Source organism: Oncorhynchus mykiss, chromosome 14 (genome assembly GCF_013265735.2).
Source record: "Oncorhynchus mykiss isolate Arlee chromosome 14, USDA_OmykA_1.1, whole genome shotgun sequence".
Classification (NCBI taxonomy): Eukaryota; Metazoa; Chordata; class Actinopteri; order Salmoniformes; family Salmonidae; genus Oncorhynchus; species Oncorhynchus mykiss.
In genome coordinates this window covers 21,744,686-21,761,154 of record NC_048578.1, presented here as the reverse complement: position 1 = coordinate 21,761,154, position 16,469 = coordinate 21,744,686, and the positions used below count along the sequence as shown (strand labels likewise).

Genomic DNA, 16,469 nt, shown 5'->3' with positions numbered 1-16,469 from the left:
CAATGGCACTTCTCGCCGATTGCTCCGTTTGTCCGGGCAGCCAACTCTAGGACGAGTCTTGGTGGTTCAAGACTTCTTCCATTTAAGAATGATGTAGGCCACTGTGTTCTTGGGGACCTTCAATGCTGCAGAAATGTTTTGGTACCCTTCCCCAGATCTGTGCCTCAACACAATCCTGTCTCTGATCTCTAAGGACAATTCTTTCGACCTCATGGTTTTTTCTCCGACATGCCCTGTCAACTGTGGGACCTCATATAGAGGGGTTTGTACCTTTCCAGACCATGTCCAATCAATTGAATTTACCGCAAGTGGACTCCAATCAAGTTGTCGAAACATCTCAAGGAGGATCATTGGAAACAGGATGCACCTTAGCTCAATTTCGAGTCTCATAGGAAAGGGTCTGAATACTTATGTAAATAAGGTATTTAAAAATATATACCTTTGCAAAAATGTCTAAAATTGTTTTTACTTCGTCATTGTGGGGTATTGTGTATAGATTGCTGAGGATTTTTCATCAAGGATCTCTACGGACAATTTTAGAATAAGGCTGTAACATAATGAAATGTGGAAAAAGGGGTCTGAATACTTTCCGAATGCACTGTATACACATGAAATGTTTCACACATACGCTCCCCAAAGTCTTTTAAGTCAACGGTGCCTGCTGCATCATAACATAGATTGATACCATACAGAGAGGCCATGCATGATAAATCAGTATATCACCATTTAATTTAATGTTGAGTCATGTTAAATAGAATGAATTACAAAAATATGTTCTCTCTAACGTGTGTACATGGCAACAGGTGGCCTGCATGCAGCTGATCAACGCTCTGGTCACCTCTCCGGACGATCTGGACTTCAGGATACATCTGCGCAACGAGTTCCTCCGCTGTGGCCTCAAGAAGATCCTACCGGTGAGTTACAATGCAAGGGGCTCTCCGTCACACACCTTCAGGGGTATAGAGATACATTAAATTGGCAGTCTAGGTATCATTTGTGTGTTGTTTTACATGCATAAAACCTCATTTAGCAAGTGAGACTTGTACATCTGAGTTGAGGCAGATTTGGACCATAAACTCTCTGAAACAGTCCACTACACATTTTCCAGTTGGGACAATGAATGATTGACTCCCCCTCCAACTCCCATTAAACAGTTAGTTTTAGTCCCTAGCCCTCCCTGCCTCTCCCTGTTTGTCTGCGAGAGACAAAGCTCCTTCCTTCTGTCTCGCCTCCACATTGCTTCCATTATTATATTGGATTGTTCTAGCTCACCTCACCGCCGGCACCACCTCACTGATCACAGCTCGCCGTGGCATCATTATCAATCAGCAGACAGATCCTTGCACTCGGCATCCACTCATCCCTCATGACCTCATTTGCAGAGGGGAATTTTCCACGTGTTAATAAGTCATCTTGACTGCTCCGCTTGATTATCGCTGTCATTAGTTTAATTATCTTCATATCTGCCCCCCGATATGATGGTGTTTCCTTTACAATTATTTACAAATGCCTAATTTGAAGCTTTAATGCCAGCATTTAATAAGAGGCGGGGCACACTATTTGTGTTGTGTTGTGGAGCCAATACAGTCAGGTGACCAAGAGGAAAGCTAAAATGAACCAGTTCTATGATAAAGTACTGAGAGGTTGCTATTGGCCGAGAGTCTTTGAGACCTCTCCTTTCTGTTGCATTGCATGCTAACTCCCTCTCCGAAGCAAGACGGATGGCATGCCCGAAGAGCAGCGAGGTGATTGATAGCTGCAGAAATTGGGTTCCATTTGGCCTGGTGTCGTCCGTAAACTCTTAACGCCAATGATTCATAGGAAAGTTGTAAAGTGCACCATTATAGCTCCTCGTTGAGGGAGCAGGTGTGGAGCGCTGGGTGATTCAGGTATACCAGGCCGGCAGGGAAGGAGGCGGATGGGTGTCCTAGTTCCCATACAGCTGTGACTTGGAAACCAGCATACACTTGTCTCCATTAATGGAACCAGTATAGGCTAGGACAATCAGGCTAGGTTTGTTTTATGTACGTACTGATAACAGTGTATATAATTAATCCATACTGTAGGTACATTCAGTCCTCTGCTGTCTACCACAGTCTATTCATGTCTTTTTGAATTACAGGAGCTGAAAGAGACAGAGGAGCTGGACATCCAACTGAAGGTGTTCAATGAGAACAAGGAGGAGGACTCCATTGAGCTCTCCCATCGCCTCGATGACATCCGCGCCGAGATGGAATATCCTTTTGTCTGCCCGTGCCGCTGTTCCGGCCATGGAAAAGGGGCTGCTGGAAATGAATGTATTGTGTGGGCCTCGCCAGGCTTACAGGTCTAAAGCCGGCAGGGTCAGGTTCATTAGAGAAGGATTTGAGGAACTATAGTGCAATCTCCCAGCCCTATCGCTTACCAGGTAAACAGGCTCTTCTTCTCTTTTGCTTGCCTCGGTTCTGCACCCTCTCTCACCACCATTCCCACATCTCACCACCATTCCCCATCTCACCACCATTCCCCATCTCTCAGCCGTTTCCATCAGCTCTCAACTGGCAGATGCAAGACACGGGAGGCAACTGTCAATCATTACCTGTTGTTTTGTCTTCAGAACACTGTCTGGTTATGTTATGGCCATCTATTTTAAGTCTGTTAAGGCAGATAAGATTTTTAGTGCAGTTGTTTTGACTGGCACACCGAGGTCCATTTTCTGTGACCTCTAGTGTTTTGTCTCCTTAATCACGCCTGTGATTAAAATACTTTACCTTTCTCCCGCTTTCTTTTAACTAGAAATGACAAGTTGGTGTCTCCAAGTCGTCCCTCTATGTCCGCTCAACTGGAAACTTTTTGAGTGGTTAATAAAGTGAGCCCTAATTGGGTCTCGAGTTCAAGACTTGTTTTAAAGCATTCTTGGCTTGGTGCCTAAATAATTCAATAAGGGCATTTGGATGTGTGAAATGCTGACATGGTAGGCAGACAGTGCAGGGCCAGACACTGTTATACAGATGTTCTCACTGCCAGCCTTTGTCTCCCCAATTCTCACAGTGCTCGAAAATATGCCACTGATTGCTGTGCTGAGTGACAGTTACTGTTGACGCTGTGAGGGAAGGGAAAAAACAAACACCACACCTGGATTAATGATGTCCTTGAGCAGGTTCACAAATGAGAGGGCCCAATGTTTGTTTCCATGGACAATGTGGTGTTAATCTGTGCTAGCTCTCGTCGCTGACATGCACAAACTTGCACGCATACACGCACACAAGTAGATTGTAGCTTGTTTTCCTTGCCTCATGAATACTAACACTGAGAGACACGTCTCCTCTCTGTCCAGCCCAGGTCTGTGTGCTGAGGATGTGACTCCAGGCCACTAATGAATATGAATGATGCTGTGAAATAGTGATTGATTGACCCTACCACTGACTGGTCCACATCTCACCTCTACTGCTGCTCATGTTTATTCATGCTACCCAGCTCCGCAACATGAGTAGAAGTAAAACGAAGAGAGAGAGATAAAGAGGAGAGTAAGAGAGAGCGAGAGGGGGGGGCGAGAGAGCGAGAGGGAGCGAGAGGGGGCGAGAGAGCGAGAGGGGGCGAGAGAGCGAGAGGGGGCGAGAGAGGGAGAGGGGCCGAGAGAGGGAGAGGGGCCGAGAGAGGGAGAGGGGCCGAGAGAGGGAGAGGGGCCGAGAGAGGGAGAGGGGCCGAGAGAGGGAGAGGGGCCGAGAGAGGGAGAGGGGCCGAGAGAGGGAGAGGGGCCGGGAGAGGGGGCGAGACGGGGCGAGAGGGAGAGGGAGCGAGAGGGGGCGAGAGAGGGCGAGAGAGCGAGAGGGGGCGAGAGGGGGCGAGAGAGGGAGAGGGGCCGAGAGAGGGAGAGGGGCCGAGAGAGGGAGAGGGGCCGAGAGAGGGAGAGGGGCCGAGAGAGGGAGAGGGGCCGAGAGAGGGAGAGGGGCCGAGAGAGGGAGAGGGGCCGAGAGAGGGAGAGGGGCCGAGAGAGGGAGAGGGGGCGAGACGGGGCGAGAGGGAGCGGGACGGGGCGAGAGGGAGAGGGAGCGAGACGGGGCGAGAGGGAGAGGGAGCGAGACGGGGGGAGAGGAAGCGAGACGGAGCGAGACGGAGGGAGAGGGAGCGAGACGGAGGGAGAGGGAGCGAGAGGGGCCGAGAGGGAGAGGGAGCGAGACTGGCCGAGAGGGAGAGGGAGCGAGACTGGCCGAGAGGGAGAGGGAGCGAGACTGGCCGAGAGGGAGAGGGAGCGAGACTGGCCGAGAGGGAGAGGGAGCGAGACTGGCCGAGAGGGAGAGGGAGCGAGACTGGCCGAGAGGGAGAGGGAGCGAGACGGAGGGAGAGGGAGCGAGACGGAGGGAGAGGGAGCGAGACGGAGGGAGACGGAGGGAGAGGGAGCGAGACGGAGGGAGAGGGAGCGAGACGGAGGGAGAGGGAGCGAGACGGAGCGGGGCCGGGAGAGGGAGCGGGACCGGGAGAGGGAGAGGGGCCGAGATGGAGAGGGGGCGAGACGGGGGCGAGAGGGAGAGGGGGCGAGACGGAGCGAGACGGAAGGAGAGGGAGCGAGACGGAGGGAGAGGGAGCGAGACGGAGGGAGAGGGAGCGGGGCCGGGAGAAGGAGCGGGGCCGGGAGAGGGAGAGGGGCCGAGACGGGCCGAGAGGGAGAGGGGCCGAGACGGGCCGAGAGGGAGAGGGGCCGAGACGGGCCGAGAGGGAGAGGGGCCGAGACGGACGGGCCGAGAGGGAGAGGGGGCGAGACGGGCCGAGAGGGAGAGGGGGCGAGACGGGGCGAGAGGGAGAGGGAGCGAGACGGAGGGAGAGGGAGCGAGACGGAGGGAGAGGGGCCGAGAGGGAGAGGGAGGGAGACGGGCCGAGATGGAGAGGGAGCGAGACGGGCCGAGAGGGAGAGGGAGCGAGACGGGCCGAGAGGGAGAGGGAGCGAGACTGGCCGAGAGGGAGAGGGAGCGAGACTGGCCGAGAGGGAGAGGGAGCGAGACGGAGGGAGAGAGAGCGAGACGGCGGGAGAGGGAGCGAGACGGAGGGAGAGGGAGCGAGACGGAGGGAGATGGAGCGAGACGGAGGGAGAGGGAGCGAGACGGAGGGAGAGGGAGCGAGTCGGAAGGAGAGGGAGCGAGACGGAGGGAGAGGGAGCGGGGCCGGAAGAGGGAGTGGGGCCGGGAGAGGGAGAGGTGCCGAGACGGGGCGAGAGGGAGAGGGGGCGAGACGGGGCGAGAGGGAGAGGGGGCGAGACGGGGCGAGAGGGAGAGGGGGCGAGACGGGGCGAGAGGGAGAGGGAGCGAGACGGAGGGAGAGGGAGCGAGACGGAGGGAGAGGGAGCGAGACGGAGGGAGAGGGAGCGGGGCCGGGTGAGGGAGAGGGGCCGAGACGGGCCGAGAGGGAGAGGGGGCGAGACGGGGCGAGAGGGAGAGGGGGCGAGACGGGGCGAGAGGGAGCGAGACGGAGGGAGAGGGAACGAGACGGAGGGAGAGAGAGGGAGAGGGGCCGAGAGGGAGACGGGCCGAGAGGGAGAGGGAGCGAGACGGGCCGAGAGGGAGAGGGAGCGAGACGGGGCGAGAGGGAGAGGGAGCGAGACGGGGCGAGAGGGAGAGGGAGCGAGACTGGCCGAGAGGGAGAGGGGGCGAGACGGGGCGAGAGGGAGAGGGGGCGAGACGGGGCGAGAGGGAGAGGGAGCGAGACGGAGGGAGAGGGAGCGAGACGGAGGGAGAGGGAGCGAGACGGAGGGAGAGGGAGCGGGGCCGGGTGAGGGAGAGGGGCCGAGACGGGCCGAGAGGGAGAGGGGGCGAGACGGGGCGAGAGGGAGAGGGGGCGAGACGGGGCGAGAGGGAGAGGGGGCGAGACGGGGCGAGAGGGAGAGGGGGCGAGACGGGGCGAGAGGGAGAGGGAGCGAGACGGAGGGAGAGGGAGCGAGACGGAGGGAGAGGGAGCGAGACGGAGGGAGAGGGAGCGGGGCCGGGTGAGGGAGAGGGGCCGAGAGGGAGAGGGGGCGAGACGGGGCGAGAGGGAGAGGGGGCGAGACGGGGCGAGAGGGAGCGAGACGGAGGGAGAGGGAACGAGACGGAGGGAGAGGGAGAGAGAGGGAGAGGGGCCGAGAGGGAGACGGGCCGAGAGGGAGAGGGAGCGAGACGGGCCGAGAGGGAGAGGGAGCGAGACGGGGCGAGAGGGAGAGGGAGCGAGACGGGGCGAGAGGGAGAGGGAGCGAGACTGGCCGAGAGGGAGAGGGAGCGAGACGGAGGGAGAGGGAGCGAGACGGCGGGAGAGGGAGCAAGACGGGGGGAGAGGGAGCGAGACGGAGGGAGAGGGAGCGAGACGGAGGGAGAGGGAGCGAGACGGAGGGAGAGGGAGCGAGACGGAGGGAGATGGAGCGAGACGTAGGGAGAGGGAGCGAGTCGGAGGGAGAGGGAGCGAATCGGAGGGAGAGGGAGCGGGGCCGGGAGAGGGAGCGGGGCCGGGAGAGGGAGAGGTGCCGAGAGGGAGAGGGGGCGAGACGGGGCGAGAGGGAGAGGGGGCGAGACGGGGCGAGAGGGAGAGGGGGCGAGACGGGGCGAGAGGGAGAGGGAGCGAGACGGAGGGAGAGGGAGCGAGACGGAGGGAGAGGGAGAGGGGCCGGGAGAGGGAGCGGGGCCGGGAGAGGGAGAGGGGCCGAGACGGGCCGAGAGGGAGAGGGGGCGAGACGGGGCGAGAGGGAGAGGGGGCGAGACGGGGCGAGAGGGAGAGGGAGCGAGACGGAGGGAGAGGGAGCGAGACGGGGGGAGAGGGAGCGAGACGGGGGGAGAGGGAGCGAGACGGGGCGAGAGGGAGAGGGAGCGAGACGGGGCGAGAGGGAGAGGGAGCGAGACGGGGCGAGAGGGAGAGGGAGCGAGACGGGGCGAGAGGGAGCGAGACGGGGCGAGAGGGAGAGGGAGCGAGACGGGGCGAGAGGGAGAGGGAGCGAGACGGGGCGAGAGGGAGAGGGAGCGAGACTGGGGGAGAGGGAGCGAGACGGGGCGAGAGGGATAGGGAGCGAGACGGGGCGAGAGGGAGAGAGAGCGAGACTGGGCGAGAGGGAGAGGGAGCGAGACAGGGAGAGGGAGCGAGACGGGGCGAGAGAGCGAGACTGGGCGAGAGGGAGAGAGAGCGAGACGGGGCGAGAGGGAGAGCGAAAGCACGAGACGGGGCGAGAGACGGGGAGAGAGCGAAAGCGCGAGACGGGGCGAGAGCGAAAGCGCGAGATGTGCGTGGGTTTTTGGATTTGCATTGTTCTGTAGGTAGTGTTTTTCATGTTTGCTGATTACTGATAGATATAACTACTGGGACCCTTTTTTGCTGATAGCTGTAACTGTTGGGACCCTTTCGTACTGATATTTGTAACTTCTGGTACCCTTTCTTACTGATGGATGTAGCTGCTTGAACCGTTACTTACTGATGGATGTAGCTGCTTGAACTGTTTCTTACTGATATATGTAGCTGCTTGGACCCTTTCTTACTAATATATGTAGCTGCTTGGACCCTTTCTTACTAATATATGTAGCTGCTGGGACCCTTACTAATATATGTAGCTGCTGGGACCCTTACTAATATATGTAGCCGCTTGGACCCTTACTAATATATGTAGCTGCTTGGACCCTTACTAATATATGTAGCTGCTTGGACCTTTTCTTACTAATATACAGTGCCTTGCGAAAATATTCGGCCCCCTTGAACTTTGCGACCTTTTGCCACATTTCAGGCTTCAAACACAAAGATATAAAACTGTATTTTTTGTGAAGAATCAACAACAAGTGGGACACAATCATGAAGTGGAATGACATTTATTGGATATTTCAAACTTTTTTAACAAATCAAAAACTGAAAAATTGGGCGTGCAAAATTATTCAGCCCCCTTAAGTTAATACTTTGTAGCGCCACCTTTTGCTGCGATTACAGCTGTAAGTCGCTTGGGGTATGTCTCTATCAGTTTTGCACATCGAGAGACTGAAATTTTTTCCCATTCCTCCTTGCAAAACAGCTCAAGCTCAGTGAGGTTAGATGGAGAGCATTTGTGAACAGCAGTTTTCAGTTCTTTCCACAGATTCTCGATTGGATTCAGGTCTGGACTTTGACTTGGCCATTCTAACACCTGGATATGTTTATTTTTGAACCATTCCATTGTAGATTTTGCTTTATGTTTTGGATCATTGTCTTGTTGGAAGACAAATCTCCGTCCCAGTCTCAGGTCTTTTGCAGACTCCATCAGGTTTTCTTCCAGAATGGTCCTGTATTTGGCTCCATCCATCTTCCCATCAATTTGAACCATCTTCCCTGTCCCTGCTGAAGAAAAGCAGGCCCAAACCATGATGCTCCCACCACTATGTTTGACAGTGGGGATGGTGTGTTCAGCTGTGTTGCTTTTACGCCAAACATAACGTTTTGCATTGTTGCCAAAAAGTTCAATTTTGGTTTCATCTGACCAGAGCACCTTCTTCCACATGTTTGGTGTGTCTCCCAGGTGGCTTGTGGCAAACTTTAAACAACACTTTTTATGGATATCTTTAAGAAATGTCTTTCTTCTTGCCACTCTTCCATAAAGGCCAGATTTGTGCAATATTCGACAATATACGATATGCAGTTCATCCAGAGTGATCATGGGCCTCTTGGCTGCATCTCTGATCAGTCTTTTCCTTGTATGAGCTGAAAGTTTAGCGGGACGGCCAGGTCTTGGTAGATTTGCAGTGGTCTGATACTCCTTCCATTTCAATATTATCGCTTGCACGGTGCTCCTTGGGATGTTTAAAGCTTGGGAAATATTTTTGTATCCAAATCCGGCTTTAAACTTCTTCACAACAGTATCTCGGACCTGCCTGGTGTGTTCCTTGTTCTTCATGATGCTCTCTGCGCTTTTAACGGACCTCTGAGACTATCACAGTGCAGGTGCATTTATACGGAGACTTGATTACACACAGGTGGATTGTATTTATCATCATTAGTCATTTAGGTCAACATTGGATCATTCAGAGATCCTCACTGAACTTCTGGAGAGAGTTTCGGTCTCTCGATGTGCAAAACTGATAGAGACATACCCCAAGCGACTTACAGCTGTAATCGCAGCAAAAGGTGGCGCTACAAAGTATTAACTTAAGGGGGCTGAATAATTTTGCACGCCCAATTTTTCAGTTTTTGATTTGTTAAAATAGTTTGAAATATCCAATAAATGTCGTTCCACTTCATGATTGTGTCCCACTTGTTGTTGATTCTTCACAAAATAATACAGTTTTATATCTTTATGTTTGAAGCCTGAAATGTGGCAAAAGGTCGCAAAGTTCAAGGGGGGCGAATACTTTCGCAAGGCACTGTATGTAGCTGCTGGGACCCTTACTAATATATGTAGCCGCTTGGACCCTTACTAATATATGTAGCTGCTTGGACCCTTTCTTACTAATATATGTAGCTGCTGGGACCCTTACTAATATATGTAGCTGCTGGGACCCTTACTAATATATGTAGCCGCTTGTACCCTTTCTTACTAATACTGTAGATGTAGCTGCTTTTTTCTTTATTTTACATTTTAATAAAAAATAAATCCACTGAGTAAATCTAACATCCCGATTATCGAGCTGCAACACAGACATGTACTGATTTTGTGTCAATGGAGATGAATATATCATTTTTCGACTAGCTACTCCGTGTCTGCCCCTCCAGTTTTTTGTGATGCTGAGTTTGCCGACTGTCAGCTGTACGTAAACACATGGACAAATCCATTTTTGTCTCCGTGTGTTGTGGAAAGGTAACACTATTTGTTTCAAGCTAATGTTAGCAGACATAAGATGGACATTTAATGGGCTCTAAAGTGCCAGCAGTTCACTCGAATTTGCTAGTAAAATAAATGAAATAGCAAATACGAAAAATAACTGGTCCCATTTGTGTGAGTGTGATATACATTTAATTCTGCGTCCCATTAGTTGTATTTTACACGTAACATTACGAGGATCACGCAACCTGATAGACTGTAACTGTAATTAGGACGTCAAAAAAAGTCAGAAATAGCGATATAATAAATGCCTTACCTTTGATCTTTTTCTGTTGGCACTCCGAAAGGTCCCAGTTACATCACAAATGGTCCTTTTGTTCGATAATGTCCTTCTTTATATCCATGTCCTTCTTTATATCCATAAAAACTCAGTTTAGCTGGCCCGCTTCAGTTAATAATCCACCCAGTTTCCCTCCATCAAAATGCATACAAAATGAATCCCAAACATTACTAATAAACTTTTCCAAACAAGTCAAACAATGTTTATAATCAAACCTTAGGTACCCTAATAAACCCTAGAAAATAAATGATACAATTTAAGAAAAGGAGAATCGTTATTGTCTTTACCGGAGAAGAATACAAAAGAACCCGGTCTCTTCCACGTGCTTGGAAACACTACAGCCAAAATGGAAGCCACCTAGAAAACTACAATTTCTGGCTCATTTTTCCAAAAAACAGCCTGAAACTCTTTCTACAGACTGTTGACATCTAGTGGATGCCCTAGGAACTGCAATCTGGGAGGATTTCACCTTATAATAAAAGTGACAGCCATTGAAAACAGTGGTAGGCTGAAAAAATACATTGGGGGGATGGTTTGTCCTCGGGGTTTTGCCAGCCATATCAGTTCTGTTATACTCATAGACTTAATTGTAACAGTTTTAGAAACGTTAGCGTGTTTTCTATCCAAATCTACCAATGATATGCATATCCTAGCTTCTGGGCCTGAGTAACAGGCAGTTTACTTTGGGCACACTTTTTATCCGGACGTGAAAATACTGCTCCCTACCCAAGAGAGGTTATGCTTTGTGTACCCAGTTTGCGGTCTGTGTCGATGCGGTCATTTGTTTTTATGTTTTAAATTATTTTGCTTTCAGTGTTGATTAGGATTGGCCCTGTTTGAGAGGTGACATGTGTTCCTCTATTATAGAGACTAAAGTAGGGGGCATGTGCTAAGAAAAACGTTATAGATAATTATCTCCATTCTACACTGTACATGTAATGGAATAAACGTACAATCTGTGCTAATACCACAAACATATATTTATTTCATATGTTCTGTACTTATCAGTATGAATATTTTATTTATGCTTTGTAAATACCTTTTCAGAGGACTGAACTGAACCAGGTATGATCATAATGTTTGTCTAAGCACACAAATCTCCAATTTGCCGCGCGCGTCTGGTACTCTAAAGTTTGACAGGGTTCTGCCTTTCTTACTGATAAATGTAGCTGCTTCAACCCTTTCTTACTGATAGATTTAGCTGCTTAGACCCTTTCTTACTGATAGATGTAGCTGCTTAGACCCTTTCTTACTGATAAATGTAGCTGCTTCAACCCTTTCTTACTGATAGATTTAGCTGCTTAGACCCTTTCTTACTGATAGATGTAGCTGCTTAGACCCTTTCTTACTGATAAATGTAGCTGCTTCAACCCTTTCTTACTGATAGATGTAGCTGCTTAGACCCTTTCTTACTGATAGATGTAGCTGCTTAGACCTTTTCTTACTGATAGATGCAGCTGCTTAGTCCCTTTCTTACTGATAGATGTAGCTGCTTAGACCCTTTCTTAGTGATAGATGTAGCTGCTTAGACCCTTTCTTACTGATATGTAGCTGCTTAGTCCCTTTCTTACTGATAGATGTAGCTGCTTAGACCCTTTCTTAGTGATAGATGTAGCTGCTTAGACCCTTTCTTACTGATATATGTAGCTGCTTAGACCCTTTCTTACTGATAGATGTAGCTGCTTAGACCCTTTCTTATTGATAGATGTAGCTGCTTAGACCCTTTCTTACTGATAGATGTAGCTGCTTAGACCCTTTCTTACTGATAGATGTAGCTGCTTAGACCCTTTCTTACTGATAGATGTAGCTGCTTAGACCCTTTCTTATTGATAGATGTAGCTGCTTAGACCCTTTCTTACTGATAGATGTAGCTGCTTAGACCCTTTCTTACTGATAGATGTAGCTGCTTAGACCCTTTCTTAGTGATATATGTAGCTGCTTAGACCCTTTCTTACTGATAGATTTAGCTGCTTAGTCCCTTTCTTACTGATAGATGTAGCTGCTTAGTCCCTTTCTTACTGATAGATTTAGCTGCTTAGACCCTTTCTTACTGATAGATTTAGCTGCTCAGACCCTTTCTTACTGATATATGCAGGTGCTTGTACTCTTTCTTACTGATAAATGTAGCTGCTTAGACCCTTTCTTACTGATAGATGTAGCTGCCTAGTCCCTGGGATCCTTTCTTACTGATAGATGTAGCTGCTTAGTCCCTGGGATCCTTTCTTACTGATAGATGTAGCTGCTTAGTCCCTGGGATCCTTTCTTACTGATAGATGTAGCTGCTTAGTCCCTGGGATCCTTTCTTAATGATAGATGTAGCTGCTTTAGTCCCTGGGATCCTTTCTTAATGATAGATGTAGCTGCTTGCACCGTTTCTTACTGATAGATGTAGCTGCTTAGTCCCTGGGATCCTTTCTTACTGATAGATGTAGCTGCTTAGTCCCTGGGATCCTTTCTTACTGATAGATGTAGCTGCTTAGTCCCTGGGATCCTTTCTTACTGATAGATGTAGCTGCTTAGTCCCTGGGATCCTTTCTTACTGATAGATGTAGCTGCTTAGTCCCTGGGATCCTTTCTTACTGATAGATGTAGCTGCTTAGTCCCTGGGATCCTTTCTTAATGATAGATGTAGCTGCTTTAGTCCCTGGGATCCTTTCTTACTGATAGATGTAGCTGCTTAGTCCCTGGGATCCTTTCTTACTGATAGATGTAGCTGCTTAGACCCTTTCCCAGTCCCCCCTCAGATAGCAGTGTGGCAAGCCTATAATTGCATCTCACCAGTTTGGTAATTCTCATCGGTTTCTTCCAGGCTCATACAGGAGTGGGAAGCGATACATCAGAGAAGCCTGTATTCCCATCCCCTGCGCTCGCCGAATTTGATATGGGAGAACTATTTTGGTTACAGACATGGCTGAAGTTAATAAGAAAATGTCAGATGGCGTTAAAATGGATTGATTTGCGCTGATGGTGGTGGATGGATCATGTGGTGTATGAAATAGTGGGAACAGTTGGAGAGTATGGAGCACTGTTCTGTCATTTTGGGTGTGTCAAGCATAATCAGTACCTTTAGCAAGTTTAATAACACATATTTTCTCTTCGATGGACAAGGCACAATCTGAGACAATATTTTCCATAGTGACTGATCCCCTTTTCATGATTCTCCCTAAATATCCAAACCCAATGGAGTTTTCACGTGATTAATTTCCTCCTCCTTGAAAGGCGCAGAGTGATAGGTGGAACACAGGGACTGTTCTTTATTGCCAAATCCCCTCCTAAAGTTAGCGGTTTACTCTTCTGTCGCTCCCGAGAGGGAAAACAGATGTGAGGAATTGTCGCTGTGTTTGCTTGTGCACAATGACACTTGTCTGAGTACTAGTTTGAGATGGGAAAACAAACACTGTGATTTGAGGATCTTCCAAATGATTTTGATTGACTATATTATTAGATTGATAAAGCACAGGTTTAAGCACTCCTTCATTCCCATGTCCGTTTAATACCTAAACAGCAATAAGCTCATCTGTGTTAGTACGCCACTGACCGAATAAGGGAATGTGAAATGTGTTATGCATGTGGCTAAATGAGAGGGGTACAATGTGTATATGTGTGAATGTGCTTTTCCACTTGGGAACAGTTTGTCCTATCCTATATGAGGAGAAGTGGTTAAAGGTAATAGGGGACTTGGTTAGAGAAGGCACATGAATTGTAAATGTTTGCCTTCTCCTTTTAAATGGTCTGTCATAGTAGCCTACTACTGCAAGCTGTTTTCTCTCAATTGTTTGCTACACTGCCATGACATTATATACCTTAACCCCCTTCTCACTGATATGGGTGAGGTGTACCATCTCCTGTCCAACATGGTGAAAGACACCGGGTCGGAGACCTACTTCCTGTCCATCCTACAGCACCTGCTGCTCATCAGGAACGACTACTACATCAGGTGAGTTCTGCACAAACAGCCACATCCCTTCTCACTGCTTTCACAGGAAGACTGCATTTCCACAAGACTGGTCTTGAGAAAAACACAAGGCTGAAATGTTGACATTAAACAGTCTCTAGTCTATTCCCTCTTTTTGTTTTATTCAGTAGTATGTAGCCCCTGTAAGGGATACACTTTGCTGTGTAGCGCTAATGCTGCGTTATCAACGCAGAAACCTCAAGGACGTCCACTCCTTGACACCGCATTCGAGTAAGGCCAGATAACGAAACACGCGTCTGACCCCTGTAGATAAGTGTGCCACAATCCTTGTAAAACTACATTACTTCCTATAGCAAGTGCTATTCTCAAAACCTTGCCATCTCCATCTCCCCGGGGAAAGCATGTAAGCATTCAACATGAAAGATTCACATGTCCATTTTCTCCTCTCAGGGCTTTTCTCTCTCTCTCTCTCTCTCTCTCTCTGTCTCTCTGTCTCTCTGTCTCTCTCTGTCTCTCTCTCTCTCTCTCTCTGTCTCTCTCTCTCTCTCTGTCTGTCTCTCTCTCTCTCTCTCTGTCTCTCTCTCTCTCTGTCTCTCTCTCTCTCTGTCTCTCTCTCTCTCTCTGTCTCTCTCTCTCTCTCTGTCTCTCTCTCTCTCTGTCTCTCTCTCTCTCTCTCTGTCTCTGTCACTCTCTGTCTCTCTCTCTCTCTGTCTCTCTCTCTGTCTGTCTCTCTCTCTCTCTCTCTGTCTCTCTCTGTCTCTGTCTGTCTCTCTCTGTCTCTGTCTGTCTCTCTCTGTCTCTCTCTGTCTCTTTGTGTGTGATCAAAGTGCCAGGGCCATATCAGAGCAGATCTAATATTCTGTACTTTAGAACGATTAAGTAATTATTCAAATGGCGGCCCGGCTCTGGATTCCTGTAAATGTGTCAATCACAGGAAAAAAAGAGGGAGATAGTGGCGGCTCCTCTGATGGCAATGACAGTGATCAATTCGCTGCTGTGTCAGACTTTTCACCGAAATAAAATATTTAACAAAAAATAGAGAGAAGACAAGAGGAATTTACCATAGACAAGTTGCTGCTCACTCGGCTGGTATGAATAATGCATTCCTCATTTTGTTGGAGAAAGTGAGAAATAGAAAACACATTAAGTAGCTAGTGCAGCATAGCACCTCAGCACTCCTCTCTGTCTCTTTCCCCCACTACTGACGCCAATGCTCTCCACCACCGACAGTAAAAAAGGATCACTACAAATGCTAATTAAAAATGGATGTGCTTATTAAAGATATGCTTTTAAAAATACATTTCCCACCGCTCTCCCTCCTCCCCTACTCCATGAGGAAGACATAATTCCACATACATCACCGGGCTTTGCGAGGTGCGGTCGGTCTGTCTGACACAAGGTTCTTTTTCCAGCTCAGGCCTCAATTCATCATCAATATATCCCTTTTCGGCCACTTTGAACCAGCATATCTTTTTATGTTTCAGATTAAATTGGCTGGTTGGGAAATGGCAGGTCTTTAATTTTAGATTAAAAGGAGACCTTAAGATCATTTTGGGCTTTGATGACCGGATCTCTATTGGGATCCAGGGGGGAGGAAGTGGGCCACTCGCGCTCGCTGTCAGGCCAAATCAGGTGATGGAGCGAAACTTGTCCATAGGTGTATGCGATGGCTTCCTGATCAAAGGGACGCATAACATGCCTATGCCAATATTCCAACAGAATGTGGACTTTGGCTTAAAATGTTATACATTTTCAACATGACAGCCTTGTACCCTGTTTCAACAGGACTGCCATGCACCCTGTTTCAAACACAGGGCAGATGTGTGTGTTCAATTTGGAGAAGCACCTCTCGAAACCATCACCAATTGGTGAAGGGGGGGGGCTTGTTTTATTTTCGATAATTAATCTGAGTGCCATGCTTGATGAATGGGAGCACATCAAACCCCTGCTAAATTTAGAGCGGATATCCTCTTTTGGAGTGGAGCGATATGGGGATTACACTGGTTATGTGGAGCAGGGCTGGACGAGAGACTGCGAGGGGAGTTTGTGCTGCTGCTAGAATCCCAATGTCATGTTGAGGGGAAAGGTGCCAGAGTGAAGGAGTGAAGGATGGTGCTAGGGACATATGTTGGCTTCTGGAGCCCAGCCTTGCCCAGGCTCTGGTGGGGCCTGACAGTTCTGGGTCACTCGCTCACTCCTTCCCTTCCCTTTCTCAGTTATCTTGGTGGTAGTGGCAGAGAGGAGCGGGGGATGCTGGGAAAATAGGGTGACTTATTGAGATAATAATGTGGTCTACACCGGCGACAGTACTAAACCGGGTTGCCACAGTGCTGTAAGCCACACAGGGGCGATGTGCACTCGCTCGATCTCATGACAAGTGGGTGAATCCAGCCATAGGAACAAGACATCTGCCATTTCATGCTTACAAAAATGTTTTTACTTGTTTTGGTTCTTATAATATCTGTTTACAATATGATAAGACCTGTCCACATTTTATAGGGAACCCT

General features: G+C 49.5%; 1 protein-coding gene across 7 annotated transcripts in view; it reads left to right on the top strand.

Annotated features, from left to right (window-relative positions):
• Window positions 1-16,469, top strand: part of diaph2 (diaphanous-related formin 2) — a 693,877-nt gene that overhangs the window by 198,849 nt on the left and 478,559 nt on the right. For all 7 annotated transcript variants that reach the window (XM_036943140.1, XM_036943138.1, XM_036943139.1 and 4 more), the window contains 3 exons: window positions 804-914; window positions 2,123-2,235; window positions 13,867-13,983. In XM_036943140.1, coding sequence (XP_036799035.1) covers window positions 804-914; window positions 2,123-2,235; window positions 13,867-13,983 — 341 coding nt within the window. The remainder of the gene's footprint in view (window positions 1-803; window positions 915-2,122; window positions 2,236-13,866; window positions 13,984-16,469) is intronic.